The sequence below is a fragment of the Pseudorca crassidens genome, chromosome 13 (genome assembly GCF_039906515.1).
Source record: "Pseudorca crassidens isolate mPseCra1 chromosome 13, mPseCra1.hap1, whole genome shotgun sequence".
Taxonomy (NCBI): domain Eukaryota; kingdom Metazoa; phylum Chordata; class Mammalia; order Artiodactyla; family Delphinidae; genus Pseudorca; species Pseudorca crassidens.
The window spans coordinates 7,656,850-7,678,601 of NC_090308.1; the positions used below are offsets into that span (position 1 = coordinate 7,656,850).

Consider the following 21,752-nt stretch of genomic DNA (forward strand, 5'->3'; position numbering starts at 1 on the left):
ACCTACTGAAAAAAGCTCGCGTCTAAGTGGACCCGTGCAGTTCAAACCCATGTTGCTCAAGGGTCAACTGTACTTCAAGATCAGGGCTCAGGGTCAACTTCTTGGGGAACTTGACCCCAAGGAGAGAGAAGTACTGGGGGACACAAATGGCGGGGGCAAGGGTGGGGGAGGCAGCGGAGGCTTCCTCTGGGGAGGGCAGGTCTGAGGTAGTGGGTGCCCACTTGGCCTTGTGGTCGTTAATCAGCAGTGGTGTGTTCTCGAACAGACAACCCACGACCCTGCCCCTTGGGACTGTCCAGAGAACGACAAAGCCATGCCCATGGTGACAGCACCCTCAGTGGGCTGTCCACACCCCACCAGGTCCCCCAAGGGGACACGGGCCAGCATCCAGGGACTGCTGCGTGCCGTTCCCCTGCTCGGAGACTCACCGGCCACGTTTCCTACTGTAATTTCGCCCAGCAGTGTCTCCTTCTAGACTCTCTGAGAAGCCTCATAGCAAGAAAAGGCATTTACCTTTCATTCAACATTTTCCAAACTTTCTTGCACATAAATCGTTTCCAATTTTTGCAGAACATGTGTCACAATCACACAGAACAAGTGTTCCGTGGGGTGCCCTTCGGGAAATGACACTATACGACAATCCGTCTGCATGCCAATGCGATCTTCTAGTTCAGGTGTGGTTTCATTCATCCTGAGCCCCTCGCCTCTTGCCCTGTGCTTCTAGAACGAGTCCCAAAGCCGTGAGGTGGGCAGAGCAGGACAGGCCTCGTCCCAGCGGCAGGGTGGGCAAGGGCATCCCTGAGGGGAGAGTGACCATCAGGCGTGTCAGAGCGCCGTCAGGATGAGGAGGGTGACCTCACGTGTCAAGGTCACCAAAGTCAAAGGGTGAGGAACTTTCCAGACTGAGGGAAACTCAAGAGACAGGGCAACTGAATTGGACAGGATTCTGAATGGGGTCCTCTTAGTGAAAACGGTGTTGCCATGACAACTGGCAGGACCACGTGGGTGTTCTGGGTCCAGAGGGTGCATTGTGCTCGTGGGGGGTGACATCCTGAGGGGCCTGGGATGACAAGGCACCAGGGAGGCAGCTCACTCTCGCAGTTGCGGGAAAAAAGTTCTTTGTCCTTATGTTCAAATTCTCTGTGTTTTGTCAACCTTTTTTTTAAATTTGAAGCCAAGGGTCACAGGGTCTGCCTGGGACCTGACCCTCTACGCACCCACCCCATGGGATCCAGCGCCCACGTCACTTCCCTGCTCTGGTGGAATGAGCCTTGCTCCCCGGGCCGCTTTCTCCAGGACGGCGCTGAGAGCAGCTGTCGAGTGACCTGCACTGTCACCCTGTCCAGGGGCGACGGCCAACAAGACCCCACTCAGCTGTGCTCTCCTCTGACTCCGCGAGTATCAAAGTAACAGTATGAATTTCACTGAATTTGATTCACAAACTGGTCAAAACAAAATAGAGGGCTTCCCTGGTGGCGCAGTGGTTGGGAGTCCGCCTGCCGATGCAGGGGACACGGGTTCGTGCCCCGGTCTGGGAAGATCCCACGTGCCGCGGAGCGGCTGGGCCCGTGAGCCATGGCCGCTGAGCCTGCGCGTCCGGAGCCTGTGCTCCGCAACGGGAGAGGCCACGACAATGAGAGGCCCGCGTACCGCAAAAAAAAAAAAAAAAACAAAAAAACCCAAAATAGAATAAGAGGGAAAGAAACATGAGTAGCTAATAATTCGCCGCCTACCTTTGGCCTTTCCCTGCCTTTGGCCTTTCCCTGCCTTTGGCCTTTCCCTACCTTTGGCCTTTCCCTCTACCTTTAGGGGAAACACTGCATTTCCCCCAGGGTGGTACTGACAGCGACTTCCATAGGACTCTCCAATTTCCAGGACTGTTCCAGCCTTACCCTTGCAGCGCCTCCAGCCCCTCTGCCCCTGAGCACACAGCTGCCTGTCTCCGGGCCCACCCCAGCCCAGAGAGGAGCTGCAGGACCACCCGGCCAGGCCACCCCGCCCGGGCTTTGTGCAGCGAGCCACCCTGGGTGCCCGTCCTTCCAGGAGGCACAGCACGCTCAGCTTCCCTTGAGAGACGCCGGCCCCACATCAGCCACGTTCACTTGGGGAAATAAGTCGTGTCGTGACGTCAGAGTCGCGGGGATTCTCCAAAGCTGGTGAGGGGGGTTTTATCGATCTAAGCTGGCCAGTACCTTCCGCTTCCGAGGCACACCATCCCCTTGTGACCTGATCCCCTGGAAGGGAGCTAAGACCTCCATGCCCACTTCTTGAACTGGTACAAAGGGACCAGAGAATTCCTTCTGAATGCCCGGGTGGCAGTCAGCCTCCCTAAAGGAATCGTCGGAGGATCAGCCTATGTCAGAGGTTGGTGGAGAAATGGACTCAGCTGCGTTTAGAATGTTCTTGGCGGGAGCCGCGTTTCCACTCTCCCGTGGTTTTCCTGGGCCCAGGGTTTGCCTACACCGTCCTGACCCTCCACTTATCCCATTCCTCCGCCATTCAATGGACAGTCTCAAAAAAGCGGCGGGGCTTAAAGAATTTGGTTAAAAGGAAACTAACTAGAATCTAGAAGATTCTAATTCCTATTTGCTGTCAGGGAGCGTTTTCCTGAACTACCTGTGACCACAGCTGGCACGGGCTGTTAGTCTGTTTGCAGGAGCTCAAGAAAAGAGCCTGAGCGAAAGCTTCACGCACACGGCCACTTCCCCATCCCTCTGCGGCCGGCACAAGCTGGGCACCAGGGCAGGTGGCCCGAGGTGCAGACGGAGAACTCCCCCACCATCAAGTTCACCAACAGGGCCAGTGAGCACCTGCAAGTGCCCCGCCCCCGGAAGAGAGGGGAGTGGCTTAGAGAACAGCCCCCTGGGCAGTGTCCAAGGACCAGCAACTCTGGGGTCACAATGTAAACCTTGATAAGACCCCAGAGTGCCTGTCTCAGGAGTGACATTGTAAAATCCTTAAACATAAAAAAAAAAAAGTCACCCCAATTGGAAATAATCAGAAAATGAGGAGGGAAGGATGCTAACGCGGAGAAGTCTGGTCTGACACTGTAGTAACTCCCTGTCGGGTCTGCTTGCACATTAATATCTAAGCAGCTCTCATCACTAGTCAGTAATTTCAGATGGAAACCCGATTTGTGCAAGAGAAGCCCTCCTGCCCCCATGTTGGCTCGGGCTGCGCACCAGGATGCCTTCTGGTAGTATGGGATCTGCACACACGGTGGCTGTTTTGGTAACAATACCCTTTCTCGGAAGGAGGAAGAATCAGGCGTGGATGAAGCTGACAGAAGCCCTGGGGGCCTCGGGTGAGCACCTACACGCAGGGAGACTCCAGAGAGAAAGCTGATGTGCTGCACGTGAAGGGTCGGCTGCCATCCGGACGTGTAACAGGAGGCACAGAGAGGGCACTGGGCTTGGCAACTAACCAGGCAGCTTTTCACTCCCGTGGGGAAAAAGCAGGAACACCCGGTTAATAATTTATCTTTTATTCAAATTGTTGAATACTTCATATTACAGTAAATTTGATTGAAAAAAAAATGAGGAAAGAAATCAACTTTTAAAAATACACTCATGTTGAAATCAAATAAGCCATCAGCCAAACGGAGTACAAAGCAAGGAGCCCTTAGGCTGGTTTGCTTTCCAGGATATGAATACCACTGAGCCTATATACAGTTCTATAATGCAAGAAAGGTCATTCATTAAACACTTCAAGAAAGGAGCCGACAGCCGGGAAGGACAGTGGTCTCGCCCTCCCGTCCTGCAGACTGAGAGGCCGGCCTTGGCCGCCCCCCTCCCCACCCCCCACCGAGCAGGAATCCAGGTGCAACGCTAGGAGCGAGAATCTGGCCCACTGGCTTTCATGCAATTTCCGTGAGTCACACACTGTGCAAATTAAGGCTTCTTATAGGTCGAATGGTTGATAAACACTTTCTTCTTAAAAAAAAAAAAAATAAGCACAGTAAAGGTGGTATCATGTGAACCTGAAGAGGTGAGACCTACACCCCCAAGTCCGGAAAAAAGTCTGACATCTCAACTCCATTCTCTCTCTCTCACACACACATACACACACACACACACACACGCATGCACGCACAAATCAATCTTTGGGTGGGTTGTCTGACTTCACCAGCTGGCGAAAGAAATACTGATAACTGTGCTCTGTGCACCTAGGATTGAAGACGTCATGCAAAAAGCTGCAGCCGTTACTGACCAGAGGCAAACAGCAGGCAGACCCTCCAGAGCCCAGGCACTAGGGACCCACACGTGTGTGTGTGCGCGCACGCACACACGCGCCCTTACGAGACAGAAGCAAAAGGGAAAAGAGACAGAACGGCGGAGTCTAACTTAGAGGACGTGTCGTGGAGCAGTTCAAAACCTCGTATGAAACCACCCGAGCGCCCCAGCAGCCTCCCCGCTAAGGGACAGACAGATAGATTACCCCCTGCCGGCAGGAAAAAACTGTTGTTGTTATTGTGTTTTTCCTTTTTCGCAAACCTGAGTAATTGTCAAAGTCAATAAATAGGAGGAGAGAATTAAATGCTAAAATATAATGATCAAATACCCTACAGGGCCTAAAGCAGCACGGGTTTTCCGCAAACGCAGCCCTCTGTTCCCAGACGCGTCTGGCCCGGGCGCGGTAGGAAGCGCCCGGCGGCCACGTTCTGTGCGAGGACTTGGGACTGAACACGGGGCCCCGGCGCCGCCCTCTGGCAGCTGGAGCGATGCCCCATCCCGGTGACCACAGAGAGCGGCACCCACCTCCTCACCCTCTCCCCCATCAGCAAAACTCTTCCCTTTTGAAACAGTTTTTGTTAAAGGCAAAAATGACAGAAGCATCACGGAGTCAAAAGTCTCATTTGGTTGGAGGTGCCGGCGGAGGCGCCGAGCGCGCCCCGCAGTCTAGATGTGCAGGAGGTCCTCGTCGCTGTCGTCGTGGAAGGAGCTCACGGCCTTCTGCGCGGCCCGGGGCCTCCCCCTCCTGGCCTGCTCCCCACTCATCAGCCCCACCCGGTCGTCCGCTCGCTCCCGAAGTGCCTTCCTGGGCGGGGGCCTCAGTGGCTGCACGCCCTCCGCCCCGGTCCCTCTGCCCAGGTGCACTTTCACTTCCGGGATGGTCAGCACCTCATCCTCGCTGTCTTGGTCGTCCCCGTGCAGGGAGGTGAGGGCTTCGGCTTTCACGGACTTGGTAGTGATGTGACCGTTTTCCTGCCCCTCCTTCCCGGGCCTCGGTGACGGCAGCTGGATCTCTTCCATCAGCCACTCAGTTTCGTTCTCGTCCGCCTCTTCCTCCTTGTTCACCTGCCGGGACACAGCAGAGACCGTGGGTCCGCCTGAGACCTCGTCAGCCTCCTCTGCCCCCCTCCCTCCATGACCCACCCGGAGTCGGGGACCTCTTCCCAGCCCACCACAGCCATCATGGTCCCATGTTCCTCCTCAGGGAGAAGCGGAGGGCTGGCGACTGCCAGCTCCTGCTGAGACCCAACCAAGGCAGATGGTGTCAGGAGGCAAGAAGGTGGCCAGCGACAAGGCGGCAGTGCTGGGGGACGGAGCCCCTCTGCTCCAGGTGCCCTCGGGCAGCAGGGAGAGGGGCCGCGCGCAGGACACGTGGATGACTGTAGTTGAGGGAAGCCTTTCAGAAAGCAGTTGGCAGTACAGTCAAGAGCCGTGAGCGCATTTAGGCACTCTGGCCTAAATTTCTAGACACTTTTCCTAAGGAAGCCATCTAAATGCCAGAGGCACAGAAATTTTCATTACCATCTTTTTTTGTAGAATAGCCAAAAAAGTAGAAGTAAGCTAATACTGAACACTGTAAGAAATTAGCGGCAACCACGACGACAAAAACTTGAAGGAAAAAGAACAAAAAGTGTGTTCGGGTTAAGAGCAGAGGGACATTTTCCCTCTGTCCATTTCAGGCTTCCCGCGATACCAGTTTCCTCGTAGTCACTGACCAACAGCGTGAAAATGGTTCGAGCGCGCGCGTGCGCGCTGAGTCACCCAGACCTCAGCAGGGAACTACCTTTGAGTATTTGTAGGACACGTTTGCGCTTCTTCGACAGCAGCTGGTGAGCTTGCTCATCACCGTCTCCCTGAAAGGAGACCCAAGTTACTCCAGGCTGGAGCCGCGCCCCCCTCCAGCTCCCGAGTGCCTGCTACCGGGAGGCTGCACCCCCAAGAGCACGCGCTCCCTCAACCCACAACAGCAGGGCTGTAAACCAGCTCAGCAGGAAGGACGCTTTACAATCAGACGGACGCGGGTCCAAATCCTGCTCCCCGTTTTCATGGTGTAAGAAGGGCCAGAGTGAGTGAGCCAGCATTTGTCCTTCTGCTTTTTCACGTCAATACGATGACCCACACCTTCCCGCCACCCCAGGGCTGCGCTGAGATTACTGGGCCGACGGACGAACGCAGGGCCGGCTCCCACCCAGACCTCCTGCCCCAATCCTGAGTCCCGCTGACAGCCTCTCAGGGTCGGGATGGCTGCGGTCAGCACTCCCCGACCCTCTCTCGCTTGCCTCTGGCTCCTCGGGCAAGTGAGAGAGGCAACAGGGAGCCCCAGAGCTGGACCATCCCTGCGCTCTGGACAGGGCTGACTACACACAGAGCCCTGGGCCTCATTCGTGTGTGACATGAAACCTGCTGGACAGTCGTGCTGCCTGTGAGTGACAAGACCTTTCACCAGCAAAGAGGAGCCCATAGAGAAGGTGTCACAGCCGGTCCCTAACAAATGCTCCCCTTTTAAAGGGCAGACAAGCCAGCTGATCAGAAGGAAGTCAGCTTGTGACAGGTGTTTAACTCTGTCCATCTGTGGACACGTGCAGAGAGCCACATCCTGGGAACAGGTGGGCCAGGCCAAGGCCCGCAGAGCATCTGCCACGTGACCTGACAGGATCCACAGCCCTGGTCAGACAGGACACATCGTCACAAGGATGCAGACGTTTACAAAACACAGCTTTGGGGACCGCTTCCACACTCTGGCTGCTGACGGGCTCAAAATAAGGAGCCCAGATATCAACTCTGAACCACTGGCCCGGCCCCCGGCCCACTCCCCTCTCCTTACCGTCGCTCCTTCTTATGGAGCAGCAGGGCGAGCAGGCAGCCAGTGAGCGCCACCAGCAGCAGGCTGAGGACGGCCCCGACGGCCTGGCTCCGCTCCGAGAGCCCCTTGCGCTCCTGCGCGTCGTCCCCGGCGCTCTCACTGTCGAAGCCCACCCTGCGGGGAGGCCACAACACTCAGCCACCGCCAGCGCCACCGCCAGTGCCTAGCGAGGCCCAGCTCAGGCGGAGGCCCTGCCTTCGCAGCCCCGCACAGTGAGGCGGGATCCACCAGAGGTGGAGGTCAACAGCGGACAAACCCCTCTGACCATGAGACTAAGGCAAGAGGACTAGGAAAGGCGACCCCCCAGCCACACGACCCTCGTCACTAAGGGAACAAGAAAAGCCGAGCTTTGGGCAACATGCCTCCCCAAGGCCTCTCTGATCCTCTGCAAGGCCCCGAGAGCACAGAGGCGCTTCTGGAGCAAAGACTCAGGGACACGCTGGCCGCCCTCGTCTCCCGGGAACACGGCTCTCTTCTCTGGGAGGAAACAGTGATCAAAGCCCAGGTAATAGCTTCTCCCTCTCAACAACTCACCTTGGGACACAGCCTCAATGCTCCTGGAGTTAAGGGAACACCACGGGGCAGGACCCCACTTACCCCAGAGGACACACGGCAGAGGTGTACCAGGAGAAGAGGTACTGGCAGTCGGCGGTCTCGTGGCTGAACTCGGGGATCCCGTCCTTCACCAAGGGGTCACAGTGGAAGAAGATGGTGGAGGAGACAGATTTCGTCTTGTCTTTTCCACACTTGGAGGAAGAGGCAAACACCACATCCAGATCGCCATCTGTCAACAAGGCAGGCGCACACACAAGCACAGCACCATTACCATTGGTGTTTCAGTAGTGGGCCAAGTTTACCTTTTCATAGCCTGTAAAAAGTTTGCAGAGACTTAAAATCAGACGTAAGGGTCCTTCATCAAATGTCCCAGATGAGCTCTCACAGACTGCTCAACACACGTTATGGGGCCCCTGCCCTAAGTCAGAATGTGGGAAAGACTTGAACCTTATCCAAAAAGAGGTCTGGCCTTTGTCCTCCGCTAACAGTATGACCTGGAGGGGGGGGCTGCCTACACGGTATCAGTGCACCTGGAGACCGAGGTTGACCAACCAACCAACCAACCAGCCAGCCAGTCAGCCAACCAACCCACCAGTCAACCAACGAATCAGTTAACCAACCAACCAGCCAGTCAGCCAACCCACCAGTCAACCAACGAATCAGTTAACTAACCAACCAGCCAGTCAACCAACGAATCAGTTAACCAACCAACCAGCCAGTCAACCAACTAATCAGTTGACCAACCAACCAGCCAGTCAGCCAACCCACCACTCAACCAACGAATCAGTTAACCAACCAACCAGCCAACCAACAAATCAGTTAACCAACCAACCAGCCAGTCAACCAACCCACCAGTCAACCAACAAATCAGTTAACCAACCAACCAGCCAGTCAACCAACAAATCAGTTAACCAACCAACCAGCCAACCAACCAGCCAGTCAACCAACCAACCAACCAAGTGATCAATCAGTCAAGCCTACGTAATGAAGCCCCAATAAAACCTCTGGACACTGAGGGATGGGTGGGCTTCCCTGGTCAGCTCCTGAGCTCTTGTGTGTGCGTTGTCACGTTTATGCTGAGAACATAACACGTCCTGATTCCACAGGGAGAAGACACCAGAAGCGTCTGGCTCCCTCCCAGACCGTACCCTACACACTTCTCCCACTGGCCGACTTGACTCTACGTCCTTTCATTGTAATAAACTGTACGCACGACTAAAACAGCTCTCGGTTCTGAGCATCCGTCTAGTGAATTATCCAATCTGAGGCGGGGATGGAGCCCCCTGAACTTGCAGCTGGTGTCACAAGTGAGAGGAGCTTGTGTGGACTCTGCCTTGTGTGGACAACTTTGTGGTTGGAGACTCAAAATCCTCACGACCGGCCACCACTGGAGCACCAGGGAGTGCAGCGTGTGCAGCAACACGCTCGGAGGGCGGCCGAGACCCGGCCCCGCGGGCTGGGCTCGGGAACGCCCCACGTGTCCTCACTCATAACTGTCTGAGCCATGACCCGAGTGGGCTGTCCCCCAGGCTGGAACGAGGGCACAAACTGGTGAGCCAGTGAGGGGCCGAGGTGGCAGCTCTGAATCTCAGCCAGAGACGGGATTTGCGGCTTCCCACTCTTGCCCACTCGGATGCATGCAGACTCGTGAAGGGCGTTAAACTGCATTCTTCCTGAAATGTGGACGAAGGCTTAAAACTAAACCTACTTCCTAGCGCTGGTGAATGAAGGCAGTGAAAACATCTGAAATGATTTCGTTAACCAAGAATAAACAAACGTGCGCACACAAGTGTGTGTGTACATATAGACGCACGCACACCCTGAAGCTGGGGGGCCGCAGGAGGCCAACTAGACTAGATGCAGGCCGTACGGACGCGAAGGTTCTCACTCTAGTGGCTGGGCCCCTGACCTGGGCTGTGGCGTGGAGCCTGACCACTGCTGCAGGCACACCCGCAGCTGCGCCCCTGGGTGTGAGAAGGGAGCACGTCGCTGGGACAGGCAGCAGGAGGAGGATAGGGCAGGCAGAGGCAGTCCAGCGGGAAGGCCCGTGCAGTGGCGGCGTGGGACCTACAGGGGCTCGTGAGTAACCTGATGGCTGGGTCTGGGTGCATTTGCAGGACCAGCTGCTAAGAAAACGGGAGTCTGTCAAAATCTTCCAGGCTGTGTTCAAAAGAGCTTGGACTGTCCTTCTCTGCAGAGCAGTGGCCTTGGAGGCGTTTAAAGCAGCCCTTCAGTCAGTCAACAAACATTTACCAAGCGCTTACTACAGGGCCAGGCCCTGAGGACAGCACCTCAAGAGAGGGCCCAACGCCACTGCATGACTCCAGCATCTGACCCAGAATCACCGGAAGAGAACAGGGGACCAGCGGGCTGACCCTATGACAGGGAATCACGGAAGCGAGCCAGACTGACCTGGCAGGTCTCTGCCCGGCCCCTGGTGGGCGCTGTCAAGTGCAGCGACCAGCTCGGTGCCTGAGCACGGACACGCCCTCTTCTAGCTACACCTACTCAGGGAGCAGCTGCTCCCCCCTCCTCGCCGGGAATCTCTCTCTCAGCAGCCCTTTGAGGTCGAAGTCAGCTGGTTTTGTAAACACATTTAATTGTTTAAAAAGCGAGTTCATTCACCTCGTTCAAAAATCACATCATGGGGCTTCCCTGGTGGCGCAGTGGTTGAGAGTCCGCCTGCCAATGCAGGGGACACGGGTTCGAGCCCTGGTCTGGGAGGATCCCACATGCCACGGAGCAACTGGGCCCGTGAGCCACAACTACTGAGCCTGTGCATCTGGAGCCTGTGCTGCGCAACAAGAGAGGCTGCGATAGTGAGAGGCCCGCACACTGCGATGAAGAGTGGCCCCCGCTCGCCACAACTAGAGAAAACCCTCGCACAGAAACGAAGACCCAACATAGCCATAAATAAATTAATTAATTTAAAAGAAAATCAAATCATGAAATGGTATATAGTGAAAGACTAGCTGTTTAAAACAAAAGCACATGAGCTGCCTCCTGGAAATATTCTTTCAAGGTCAAGAAGGAATTAGGAAAGAAGTAAGCGAGGGCAATTAAGAGGTACAAACTTCCAGGCGCAAAATAAATGAGTCACGGGTATGAAGTGTAGAGTGTGGGGAATATGGTCAATAATTACGTAATATCTTCGTGTGGTGACACATGGTAACCAGACTTAGCGGGGTAATCATTTTGAAATAGCATTGTAGGTCAACTGTACTTCAAAAAAACACAAACTCACAGAAAAAGAGATTAGATTTGCGGTTACCGGGGGAAGAGGCTGTGGGGAGAGGAAACTGGATGAAGGTGGTCAAAAGGTACAAACTTCTAATTCTAAATTAATAACAGGGATATCATACGCTACATGCTGAACATAATTAGCCCTGCTGTGTGTTATATCTGAAAGTCACTAGGGGTGTGAATCCTAAGAGTTCTCATCACAAGAAAAAAAAAATTGTTTTTCTCTTTAATTTTGTGTCCACATGAGATGACAGATGTTCATTAAACTTGCGGTCATCATTTCATGATGTATGTAAGTCAAATCATGATGCTGCGCCCCTTAAACTTATACAGTGCTGTATGTCAATTGTATTTCAATAAAGCTGGAAGGGAACAAAAGGAACAAAGGAGAAGCTCCCTCAGCGCAGCGGCGCGCCCTCCCCTCCGCACCCACCCAAACACCTGGGTCAGGCCTCTCTTTTCTTCTCATCCTTCTGACAAACACGAAACCTCTTACCCTTCTACAGTAACATCTGAAGTTTCAAAATAAAGATGTATTGTGACAAAAACTAAACCGAAGGGAATTCCGGATGTGGCCATGCACGCCCACCTCACCACCTCTGGTTTAGACCAGGTTTTGCTTGTTTGTTTAGGAGGTAAATCTTCCCTACAGTGAACCGCTCGGGTCTGACACACGCTGCTCAGTCCGCTATGACAGCGCGTGTCAAGACACAGGATCGGACCCAGGGCTTTTGTGCTAAAACTGATCTGACGTTTCAACCGCAGGGCGTTTGTTCATGAAAATGTGTTACAGATCCTCCAAGGAAGTTAAACGTGGCACATGGATGGAGAGTTACCTTGAACGTAGTATTTGGTTTTGTCCGAAGTCCCAACTTTCCTACTGAAGTGCTGGTCGTTGGGCTTCACCTGACAGATGTTGGCCCCGGAGCATGCGGGGTTCGTGGAGCTCGTGATGGAGGACAGCTGGATCTCGTACAGGTACTTGTCCCCATTCGTTCTCATGTCCCCAGAGGCGCTGAATCGCCTAAAGAGACAGTAAAGGTCGGGTGACTCCAACGGTCCTTCAAGAGAGCCCTTTGTCACCTGGACCCAAAGCCCAGGTACGGGGCAGGGCTGCAGGATACTGCCGAGGGCACCTGCCGTCTCTCCGTCCTACTGCCCACCCCTCCGTGCTCTGGGCTTCGCTGTGCTGTTCTCAGGTGCTGTGCCCTGCACCATGCCCGCTTCCCCCTGCCCAGGCACAGCCCCGGACCCCGAGACCCACCCAGTGACACCGCTGAGCAACTGACTTTTTAATTCACAAACTAGTAAGCCCACAAGTTCCTCATCAAAAATTGTTTCAGAAGGTTCCAGCTCCAACCCCTGGGCGAGGGAGGAGGGGCAACTTTATTTTTACGCTCAAGAGAACTCAGCACCTTTGGTGTCACACTCAGTAGCTGGGCAGTGCTTGCCCTCTGCTTGAGCGAAACATGATGACTACCTGGAAACAGTAACTAAAACACACAAACGCTTGGGCCTCTTTATCTCGCGGCCCTCGGCCGGGGAGAGATCTGAATACATGGCCGCGCCAGGAAGGAAAATGCTCCACTGACTTGAAATAAATGTCCCCAAGGCTGAAGCTCCTGCCGTTGGCCGGGTTGGTGATGGTCCCGTTCACCATCTGCACCTCCTGCGGCTTCACGGCGCAGGCTGCGCGCGAGTCCCAGCTAAAGTGGTAGGTGCAGCTGTCCACGTCGAACCTGCAGGCGGCACACAGACCACGGTCACGGCCACCCTCCCAAACCAGAGGACGCCGCCGAGCTAGGAGGGCGACTGCCGATCAGGAAGATGCCCACCCAGCATATCTGCCACGTGGAAAAGCAGGCAAGCGCTTGCATGTGTTCTTAAAATTTAGAAACTGTGCAACGTCTAAAAGCTGGAACGATTTGCTCCTAGATTTTTGAATATTTGCTTTACAAGCACCTCACGCTCTCCAACTGACTGAATCCCTTGACAACGCCTGGGTCTCCCCTTTCCCAAGCCCAGTTTCTGGAAGGAATCGGTTGGTTCACAAACACAGCAGCTCACACGCTCCCTCTGCTGGCCAAACGGTGCCGCCCCCAGCCCCAGACACGGAGCTGCCCAGACATTTCCAGGATAGTCCAAGAGCAAGCATCCCAGGTGCCACCGTGCCGGCCGCGGGTCCCAGACAGGCTGCTTGAACAGCTGGCCTTGGGTGGCACCCATCAATGCCCTTTTGGTTACACTGTGACATTCAAAGCCGGAAGCCGGTGAAATCCTGCTTTTCTGCCTGTCGCAGCCCCCATCCAGGGAACCCTCCCTGTGCGGGGCAGCCCCGGCTCCATCAGGCCGCGGGTCTCAGCGGCCGGTGCCCCTCGCCGCCCCCAAGGGGAAACCACGGGGAGAAATTCCGATGGGATCCCGGCACACCCTGCGCACAGCTTCCCTGGGGGACCCCCCTCCCCTCACCTTGTGAACGAAGGCCGGCCCACTGTCTTCGCACAGGTCAGCTCGATGACGGCGGATGCTGTCTTATTGTCACCACACTGATGGCCTTTTGAATAAGTCACGATGACTCTGTCATCTGAAACACAAACGACAGAACTGACGCTATTTCCAGGGCATCGCCGGAGCCCCAGCGTCAGAAGCGAATCCTGCATCACGAACAAACGTCGGTGCCTCTGGGGACTCATCACGCGGCTCATCAGCACCGCCAAGCCTGGCGACCACGCCCGGCCCGCGTCGCTGCCCGCACAGCAAGAGGAGACCGGGGTTCAGACCCCAGCCGACCCCCGCTCGCCGTCTCCTCACCTGTGCGGCCGGGAGACCCCCGCAGCGTGCGGTCCGGGGCCAAGCGGGGAGCGCCCGGTGCAGCGTGCACGCGGGGCCCCCGCCGTGCACAACTTCTGTGCCGTTTTAGGCGCTTCCCCACCCCGAGCCTCCCGGGCAGGACAGGGCAGGCGCCAGACGTCCACCTTCCAGCGTGACACTCCACACACAACAGCTCTGGTTTCCTCAGGCCCCCTGGCTCCACGTGGAGCTCTTTCTGCTTCTGAAGATGTCGTGGTCAAAGAACCAGGGGAAGCCCAGCCTGCAGGGGCCGCGAAAAGCAAGGCCGCGCTTCCAGGGGCACGTCTCACAGGGGCCAGCGACTCCGACCAGCAGCTGAGAGCTGTCCTGGGGGTGCCCGAGGCCAGCCCGGCTCAGCGCACAGACGGTGGCTCTCGGGGCCAGCACGGGGCAGTCCTCCGGCCTGACCCTCACACACCCGACCCATGTCCTTCGAGGCAGGGGATGCGGAGGGGATGGCACCCGCTGCCCAGGTGTTCTCCGGGGCGTGGCCAAGGCACGGGGACCCCTCGACAGGAGGTGAGGCCCATGCTCCCGGACCCACCCAGGCTCAAGGCTGCTCTGGGTGAGTTTGTTTTAAATATTGGGCTTTGGTGAAAATTTTGTTAAGAAAGGGTTTCACAGCTTTGAAGAGAAATTCTTAAACTTCTGGAACGTGGAACCAACAGGTATAGGTCTTGACGAAGTGCCCCTAGCCCCATACTAGATAAACAACACACTCAGCCTTCCACACATCCAGTTACCCAACCTGTGAAATGGAGTCTAACACCTACCCGGGCCACTGAGGACTACACGTGTACACACGCGTAAATCACACACGTACACACACGTATAAAGCCTGGTTGCCAGGAATGTTAATTCCTGGGACAAGAGTCCAACTCTTCGCCCCACAAGGTCACACCCCCTAAATGCTCATGGGGGTCACGGCGACTGGCCTTAGATGGTCTCCTCTTGGGGCCTAAGGGTAAGACCCCGCCTGGCGCGTCAGCGAACAGGTTTTACTAGCTCATCTTTTCCCGAGGCTTCAACGTTCTAGTTTTTCTCACCTGGCTGTGGGAAACCGAGGGAGAGACGGGTCAAATATCTACATGCGAGAACGAGACAGCAGGGACAGACCCACCTGCAGCCCCATGCCCTTTGTGGCAGCTATGGCCAAGATCTCCAACGGAGGGCGAGCCGTGGGCCAGGAGGTCTGGCCACGCCTGCCGGGGGGTGGGGGGTGACTCGCCCCACTTCCAACCTGCAGAGTCAGGGTTTTTCTCAAGGGTGACAGTGGTTCCCCAGAATTCCTTTTCTCCCTGTCAACAGCTGGAGTGGACATGGGCTCCCCGTGTTCTAATGAGGACAGCTCGGGGACCCCCGCCAGCCAGACAGGCACAGTGAGCGTTGTTTCTTCCTCGTCCTCCCAACGCACCTGACTGCTCCTAAACTAAGAAAACCCTGCCTTTTCCTTTTACGTGATGAAAGAATCTTTCAACAACCAACTGCAAGATGAATCTTCTATTAAAACTACTAAGACAAGCTTCATTTTGTGTTTCCGAATTAAAACATTACGAAAATGCACCCTGAATCGTCTTTACCAGGTTCTCTCATGTCATCGTTCGGCTTCCCCGGACAAACACTTGCATATATACACGGAGGCTGGAGCAGGGACTCAGGAACTCTGAACGTTCTGCCCTCCTCCTGAGGACAAATACCTTCCCAAGATCGCCCAGCGTTCTAGACACACAGACTAGGTACCTGCCGTCCCGGAGGATACAGAGCAGTACCTATTCTGATGCTCCGGGAGGTGCCAAGTGCCTGAGAAACAGTTGCTGAAAATGACACCTGGAGGCTTCAACCAAAGCCAGTGCTGACCCTCTGGTCACAGGAAGACACCTCCACATTCCCGAATCTGACACAACACCTGTGACCATGCGACAAGGGTCCAGGCCTTACCTATGACGTCCAGCTTCTGCGTGTGAACGAGCCCCAAGACCTGGACGTCGCCAGAGGGGCTCTTTCTGCAAACGCTGGCTCTTTCAGAGCAGTCCAGGGGCCCTTTGTATATTTTCTGACACAAGTTGATGTAGTACCTGTAAAATGACACAGAGAGAGGCAAGGTCAGTGTCTGTCCTGCGCACTCAGGGGCAGCTCCTTCCATTCCTTTCAGAAAAGGTAATCGCTCTGATAGCCAAGGATTTCACAGCACCTCTGGACGCAGCACTGAAACAGGTCTCTGGGTAAAGAAAGGCCAAAGAGCGGCTGGATGCCAAAGAAGCGAGTGTGCCAACCAGGCACGCGGGGTGAGCCCCGAGACCCGGGTGGTTTAGAGTCAGGACAGGCAGCGGCTCAAACCCCGGCAAGTCGTTCCCTCGCTTATGGCTTAGGCCCTCCAGTTCCACGCTCCCCCCGGCCGTGTGGACGGAAGGATCCCGGAGCGCCTGGGGGACGGCTCTATGCAGGGAGCAGTCAGTGCAGCTAACCCACCGCGGGCCAGCATGGCCTAGGGACTTGGGGTAGCAGAGCTGGGACGGTTCACGCGCCCCGACACACACAGCCACGGACGGCTGCCCCTCACAAACATGAACCAAACCGAGACTAATTCCACCAGGCCCACAGCTGACCAGTAGCTTCTCTGGGTTCTGAAGGTTTCTGTCGTCTCTGCTCCCAAACCACCCGCCGCGCACCAGGCCGCCCTGAGCGTCAGAGGAACGAGGTCATCCTGCCTTCAGAGTCTGCGCTCAAGCACCAAGCACCCAGCCCGTCGGCACGCGGCCAAGGTGGGGGGCGGGCACTCACGAGGTCCCGTCATGGACAAAGAACCAGGAGCCGGTGAGGGAGGACAGCAGTCGCAGGTCGTAGGTCCTGTGTTTCTGGATGAACTTGCACTCCATCTTCTTCGGGGGGCAGATGACTTTGGTTTTCCACTCAAACGTCACCTCGCACCCACGGATTTCACTGAAGACCTGTGGCCGTCCCACGTCGGCATCCTCGTCGCACTTGAAGATAATCGCGGACGTCCGGTGGCTGTTGGCTGGGCAGCACACGGGGACCAGTCAGACCCGGCCTGTCCCTTGCTCGACCTTAGGCTCCTCCCCGCCTCCGCTGCGCTGGCCCTTAGGGACCCTGTGCATCCCTGGCCGCTCCCCACGCAGCCCCGGCCAGGTCTCGCTGTGTTCATGTATCTCAACCCTAGATAGACTAAGTTCCCTCGGGGCACAGTATCTCCTTCTGCACTCATCAAGCTCACAGCGATAGCGTGGTGCCTTGCAGACAGGTATTCAGTGTTCGATTAATGTATGAATGGCAATAAAAAATGAAAACAGGGGTTTCCCTGGTGGCGCAGCGGTTGGGAGTCCACCTGCCAATGCAGGGGACACGGGTTCGTGCCCCGGTCCGGGAAGATCCCACATGCCGCAGAGCGGCTGGGCCCGTGAGCCATGGCCACTGAGCCTGCGCGTCCGGAGCCTGTGCTCCGCAACGGGAGAGGCCACAACAGTGAGAGGCCCGCGTACCGCAAAAAAAAAAAAAAGGAAACAGTAACAATAAGATACCTGTAATTCATTACCTAAAAACGCGTCATCCGACAGACCAGGAGAAAGGTCCTGGCCCAATAAGCCTCCACAGAGAGCTACAGTTGTCCCTTGTAAACTTACCGTTTCTGACTCCTTAATTTGTATCATTTTGCTCCCTGATGACTTACAAACACTAAACAACTTCTCGTGCATTTATCCCATCGCCATCCTTGGGAACTCGCATCAGTCTGTGCCACACGTGTTACTAGGACTCCCTCGTGTGCCGGTTCTCCACGCGGCAGCAGCAAGGATGCTGGACCTGGCTGGCCGTGACCCCCGCCCCAGCCCAGCCCAGCCCAGCCCCCCACAGAGCAGACGGTCAACCTACGAGCCCCTGCAGGCTTGATCACCCCACCAGCACCCTGCAGACCCGGGACAGTAGCAATTCTGCTGAGAGTGAACATGAATCACTGGTGCTGAAAACTGGTGTGTGGACACAAGTCCCTCGAGCCGGGGAGTGGGCAAGCTGACCACCTCGAACCTGCCCCTCACCTGGCCCCGCCGCGGTGCATGTTCACGGTTACGCAATACGCCCCACGAAACAATTAAAGATGACTTTTCTTTATGGAAAAGAGGCCTGGCTAGAAGATTACATGCAACAGAATCACTGCCGTTTACTTGGACGTCCAGAAAGATCTGAGCACAAAGCAGGCCTCCAACGGGTACAAGGCTACCTCACTGGCCTGGCTGGGACCTGGCGCTCTCCCACTTACAGTGTCTGCAGAAGCCCCACTCGTGGTCTCTGTCGTAGTTTGCGGTGGTCGCACACCAGAGCCTGGCCCTGCCCTCCAGAACACACTCCTCATAGCTCTTCCCATTGAACACGAAGGGGAACACACACGGGTCGCCTTCTTCAGTTTCTGGAAAGAGAAGAAGTCTGCGTAACCCTGATTATCAGCACCACGCTGGCTGTGCCTTACCAGGCGCCGTCACCTCAAACAAGGATTCCCCGTAGATATGGTCATCCCCAGCCAACGCAGGGAAGCCAGGCCTCCCGGCCACAATATGACAAGCAGTTCGCGGGCCTGAGAGCTCACACCTAGGGCTGTTGGGATGGATCGTCCCATGGTCTGAGCCAAGGTCCCAGTGCTCGCAGCACCTACTGCATCATTCCTCAGCTCTCTCCTCCTGCCAGGTCTACTTCCATGTTTCCTGGGAACGTAAAATGCACCCCCTGCAAAGATTTACCTGGAGGACAATTATCTCCGTTGGCGTAGCTTAAAATGACAGCTTCGTCCTGGTGCCTGTAATCCAGTCTCATCGACGCCAGCCTCCCGAAAGACACCCCCTTGCTCCCGGAGAGCAGACAGACGCTTCCGTCCTTGCAGCCTCCTTGGTCCAGGCCCGCAGCCGCGGTGCACACCCCGACGCTGTAGGTGCGCGAGTCTCGGGTCACCTGGAGAGACATCACCCCGCGGCTGTGAGGTGTCTCCAGGTGCAGGGGGCCAGCACTGCGGGAGGCGGGCGCGTGGCGGCAAGTGGCGGCTGGGTCCGCAGGCTGTGCCCGGGCGCCTTGGCGCTCACCTCTTCCTCTGGGGCCCTGACGCCCTCCAGAGGGCGACGCCCTGTCCACTCGCTGGGCGCCTTCCACGCCGAGGCCCTGCCCTCCGGTGGCAGCCCTGCTGGCCGTGCTCCCGTGGGCCCGTGGGGGGCGGCAGCTGCGAGACCCCAGCCAGCTCGGCCCCCCTTCCCGAAGCCCGCGTGTCCCGCCTGTAACCTGGGAGCGCCGAGGACTGAGAGCTGAGCGCAGAGTGGCCGCAGCCTGACCGAAGGTGCCTCCCTTGCCGCCCAGCCTCTGCAGGCCGCACCTGCTGCGCACCTGTCAGGAGGGCCTGCACCCAGGCACGGTCTCTGTTACAGCAGCCAGGCCGCTGGCACCTGGGCACGCAACTCGGAGCTCACCGCTCACCAGCTGCCGTCCCCTGGGAGGCAGGGGATCTCATGGGCTCGGTCCACGGCCATACGACTTAGCAATGCCTACATCACAGGGACGTAGGCCACGGCCCCAGACACATAACAAACAGTCCTCAGCGCTCAGGCCGGGACTGGACCAGCCCCCTACACACCCAAACATGTTCGAGTCGGGGGGCCCACAGCTCCCTCCCCCCGGCACCTCTGTGGTCACGCTGGAGACAGAGGGGGTCCACGTGGCCTCTGCCGGCCTCGCCCCATACAGGCACGTGGTCACACACGTGTCCACACGCGGTCACACACGAGCGGCCACCTGCTCTCCATCTGCGACATGAAGAGCCCCCCTGCCCCCTCACCAGGCCGCGAAACCCTCCAAAACAAAGAATCGCTCTGGCCGCGACGCTCGTCTCAGGTGTGAGCCGCGACTGGTTTGCACACCGTCCGAGCCCCACCCGGGACAGAGCAAGGCCACCCCCGGCCATGCACTGCCTCGTGGCCACATGTCCTCCAATGATCACACGTGCCACGCTGCGAAATGCAAGCGAGCGTCAGAAAGAACCCAGGCGGCGGCCCCGAGATAGCGGCGCCGGGGGAGCAGCGCTACCTTGAAGGTGCTCTTGGAGAGGGTGGACAGGTTGAAGCTGTAGTGCAGCTGCTCGTCCGTCAGGGAGCAGCCCTCTGCCTTCACCTCGTCAGGACACACCAGCGGGGTCTCCCACTCGAACACGAAGTCGCAGTCGCTGGTCCTCAGCAGCTTCGGAGTCCCCTGTTTTAAGGAAGGGCTCGGGCTTGAACCCACGCGGGTTAATAAGCACAGCGTCCTCCCTGTTCCCCCGCCAAGTGCCAGAGACACCTGCCCGGGGGCTGCGGGCTCCTGCGCTGCCTCCAGACCGCCAGGGGCTCAGGGTGACCCACGGTGGCCCCTCTCCAAGAGGAGGGAGCCATCGCCCTTGCCAGCGGCAAGGAAGCAGCACTGCCCTCCAGCACTGCGAGGCAGGCCTGCCCACGCCCCAGCTCCTCGCTGCCCCTAGGCTGTGGCCCTGCACCTAGAGAGGGACAGCGTCTCAATGCTCCACGCTGCCAGCTCAAAGGCAGAAAGGGAGGGATCTTTAAACGTCGTGACAGAGAAGTGTGTGAAACCAAGACCCTCCCGCTGCAAAGGACGGAGGCAGGTGATTCTGTACGCATCTCTGCTCCACCGTCTCTGGAAGCTGAGGATGTTTACAGTAAGGTAGAGAAGTGACCTGGCAAGACATTCCACAGGCCAAGTGTCAGAAATACATATAAATCAAGGTGCTTTCTCCCTCCCTCATTCAGCAACAGCCACAAAAACAGATGAGGAATTTCATTTTTAGCTGTAGCTGAAAATCTGTTTTTCTATAAATGTAAGTGAATAAAATATCTCCACTAAAGATAAGAGACAAGGAAATAAAATCTCCTTGAAAATCTTTCCAAACTTGACTGCACATGCAGCGTGAGATACCGTTTCTAAAACCCCAAATTACTGATCACCCTTAGCGCACCGCTGCTCCGAGATCAGCGCAAGTCCAGGGGTACCTGCAGACGTGTGTCCAGACGCCCCCACTTGCAGAGACAAGGGAGCCGACGATCACGGCTTCCCTCGCCTTGATCACTCGGGATTATCCTCACACCCAACAGTCTCTGAACAGGGAAAGGTCTGTCTGGGAGCTGTGGGGCGCTATATGCAGAGGCCCCAGAAAGCAATGGTTTGTTTCTCCCCCTTCTCTCAATGGCGGTACTGTCTGTCCCTCCTCAGCAGGCCGCTGCCGGGCCACTTCCTGCCACTGTCCAGTCACCCATCTGTGGCAGCCACAGCCCCCCTCCCTCACAAACCTGCTATAGGCCAGGGAATCAGAATGTCATCTTACTGAGATTCTATGTTACAGAACCACGACCTTTACTTGCACTCCTTCAGCCACAAGAGCCTTAGAATTCATCACCAGGCAGTTCAGGATATGCGTTTCTTACACACACACACACACACACACACACACACACACACACACACACACACACACACACACGGTCCTGTAATCAAGTACATTAACACTTCCACATATTCATGTTAGCTGAGACAGATACAGACCATAAGTAGCCCCAGTCCACTCACATCAAAGGATTTTAAGTTTTTGGAGTTTTAGAGATTTCAGAAGCACAGGTAAGGGGCCGAAAGCTAGGCTGCCTGGAGCAAAGAGTTCTCCACTGGAGCAGTGGGTGGGCGCCCAGCTGCCCCTGCAGAGCCATGTGACATCAGGCGGCCCTTCTGAGTCAGTGCAAAACAGGGGCCACAATCTACCAATTTATCTCCCATTCTCAGAGCGAGGTCGAGAGAAAACTAATGCAAAACTCTTTATAAAATAGCACTTTTTTTTTAATGGAAACCAGTTCTGTTTTTTAAGTGCATGTAAAACAAAAATCAGTGGCCTCCTTAAAAGCAGATTGTACGAATTTGTTGTAGCTATTTTGATTCCAGAGGTCTTCTTTCGTTTGCTAACTTCCAAAATTTGGATTATGTCCTGA

The 21,752-nt window shown here is 56.2% G+C and overlaps 1 protein-coding gene across 1 annotated transcript in view; it reads right to left on the reverse strand.

Moving 5' to 3' along the window:
- Positions 1–3,468: 3,468 nt before the first annotated feature.
- IGF2R (insulin like growth factor 2 receptor) overlaps positions 3,469–21,752 on the reverse strand; it is a 109,853-nt gene continuing 91,569 nt past the window's right edge. Inside the window, exons 37-48 of the mRNA XM_067701612.1 lie at positions 19,816–19,977; positions 18,489–18,696; positions 18,014–18,160; positions 16,525–16,759; positions 15,682–15,818; positions 13,363–13,477; positions 12,486–12,632; positions 11,730–11,917; positions 7,693–7,879; positions 7,057–7,209; positions 6,016–6,085; positions 3,469–5,297 (exon numbers count right to left, since the gene is read on the reverse strand). Of these exons, the coding sequence (XP_067557713.1) occupies positions 4,899–5,297; positions 6,016–6,085; positions 7,057–7,209; positions 7,693–7,879; positions 11,730–11,917; positions 12,486–12,632; positions 13,363–13,477; positions 15,682–15,818; positions 16,525–16,759; positions 18,014–18,160; positions 18,489–18,696; positions 19,816–19,977 (2,148 nt within the window). The 3' untranslated portion in view covers positions 3,469–4,898. The remainder of the gene's footprint in view (positions 5,298–6,015; positions 6,086–7,056; positions 7,210–7,692; positions 7,880–11,729; positions 11,918–12,485; positions 12,633–13,362; positions 13,478–15,681; positions 15,819–16,524; positions 16,760–18,013; positions 18,161–18,488; positions 18,697–19,815; positions 19,978–21,752) is intronic.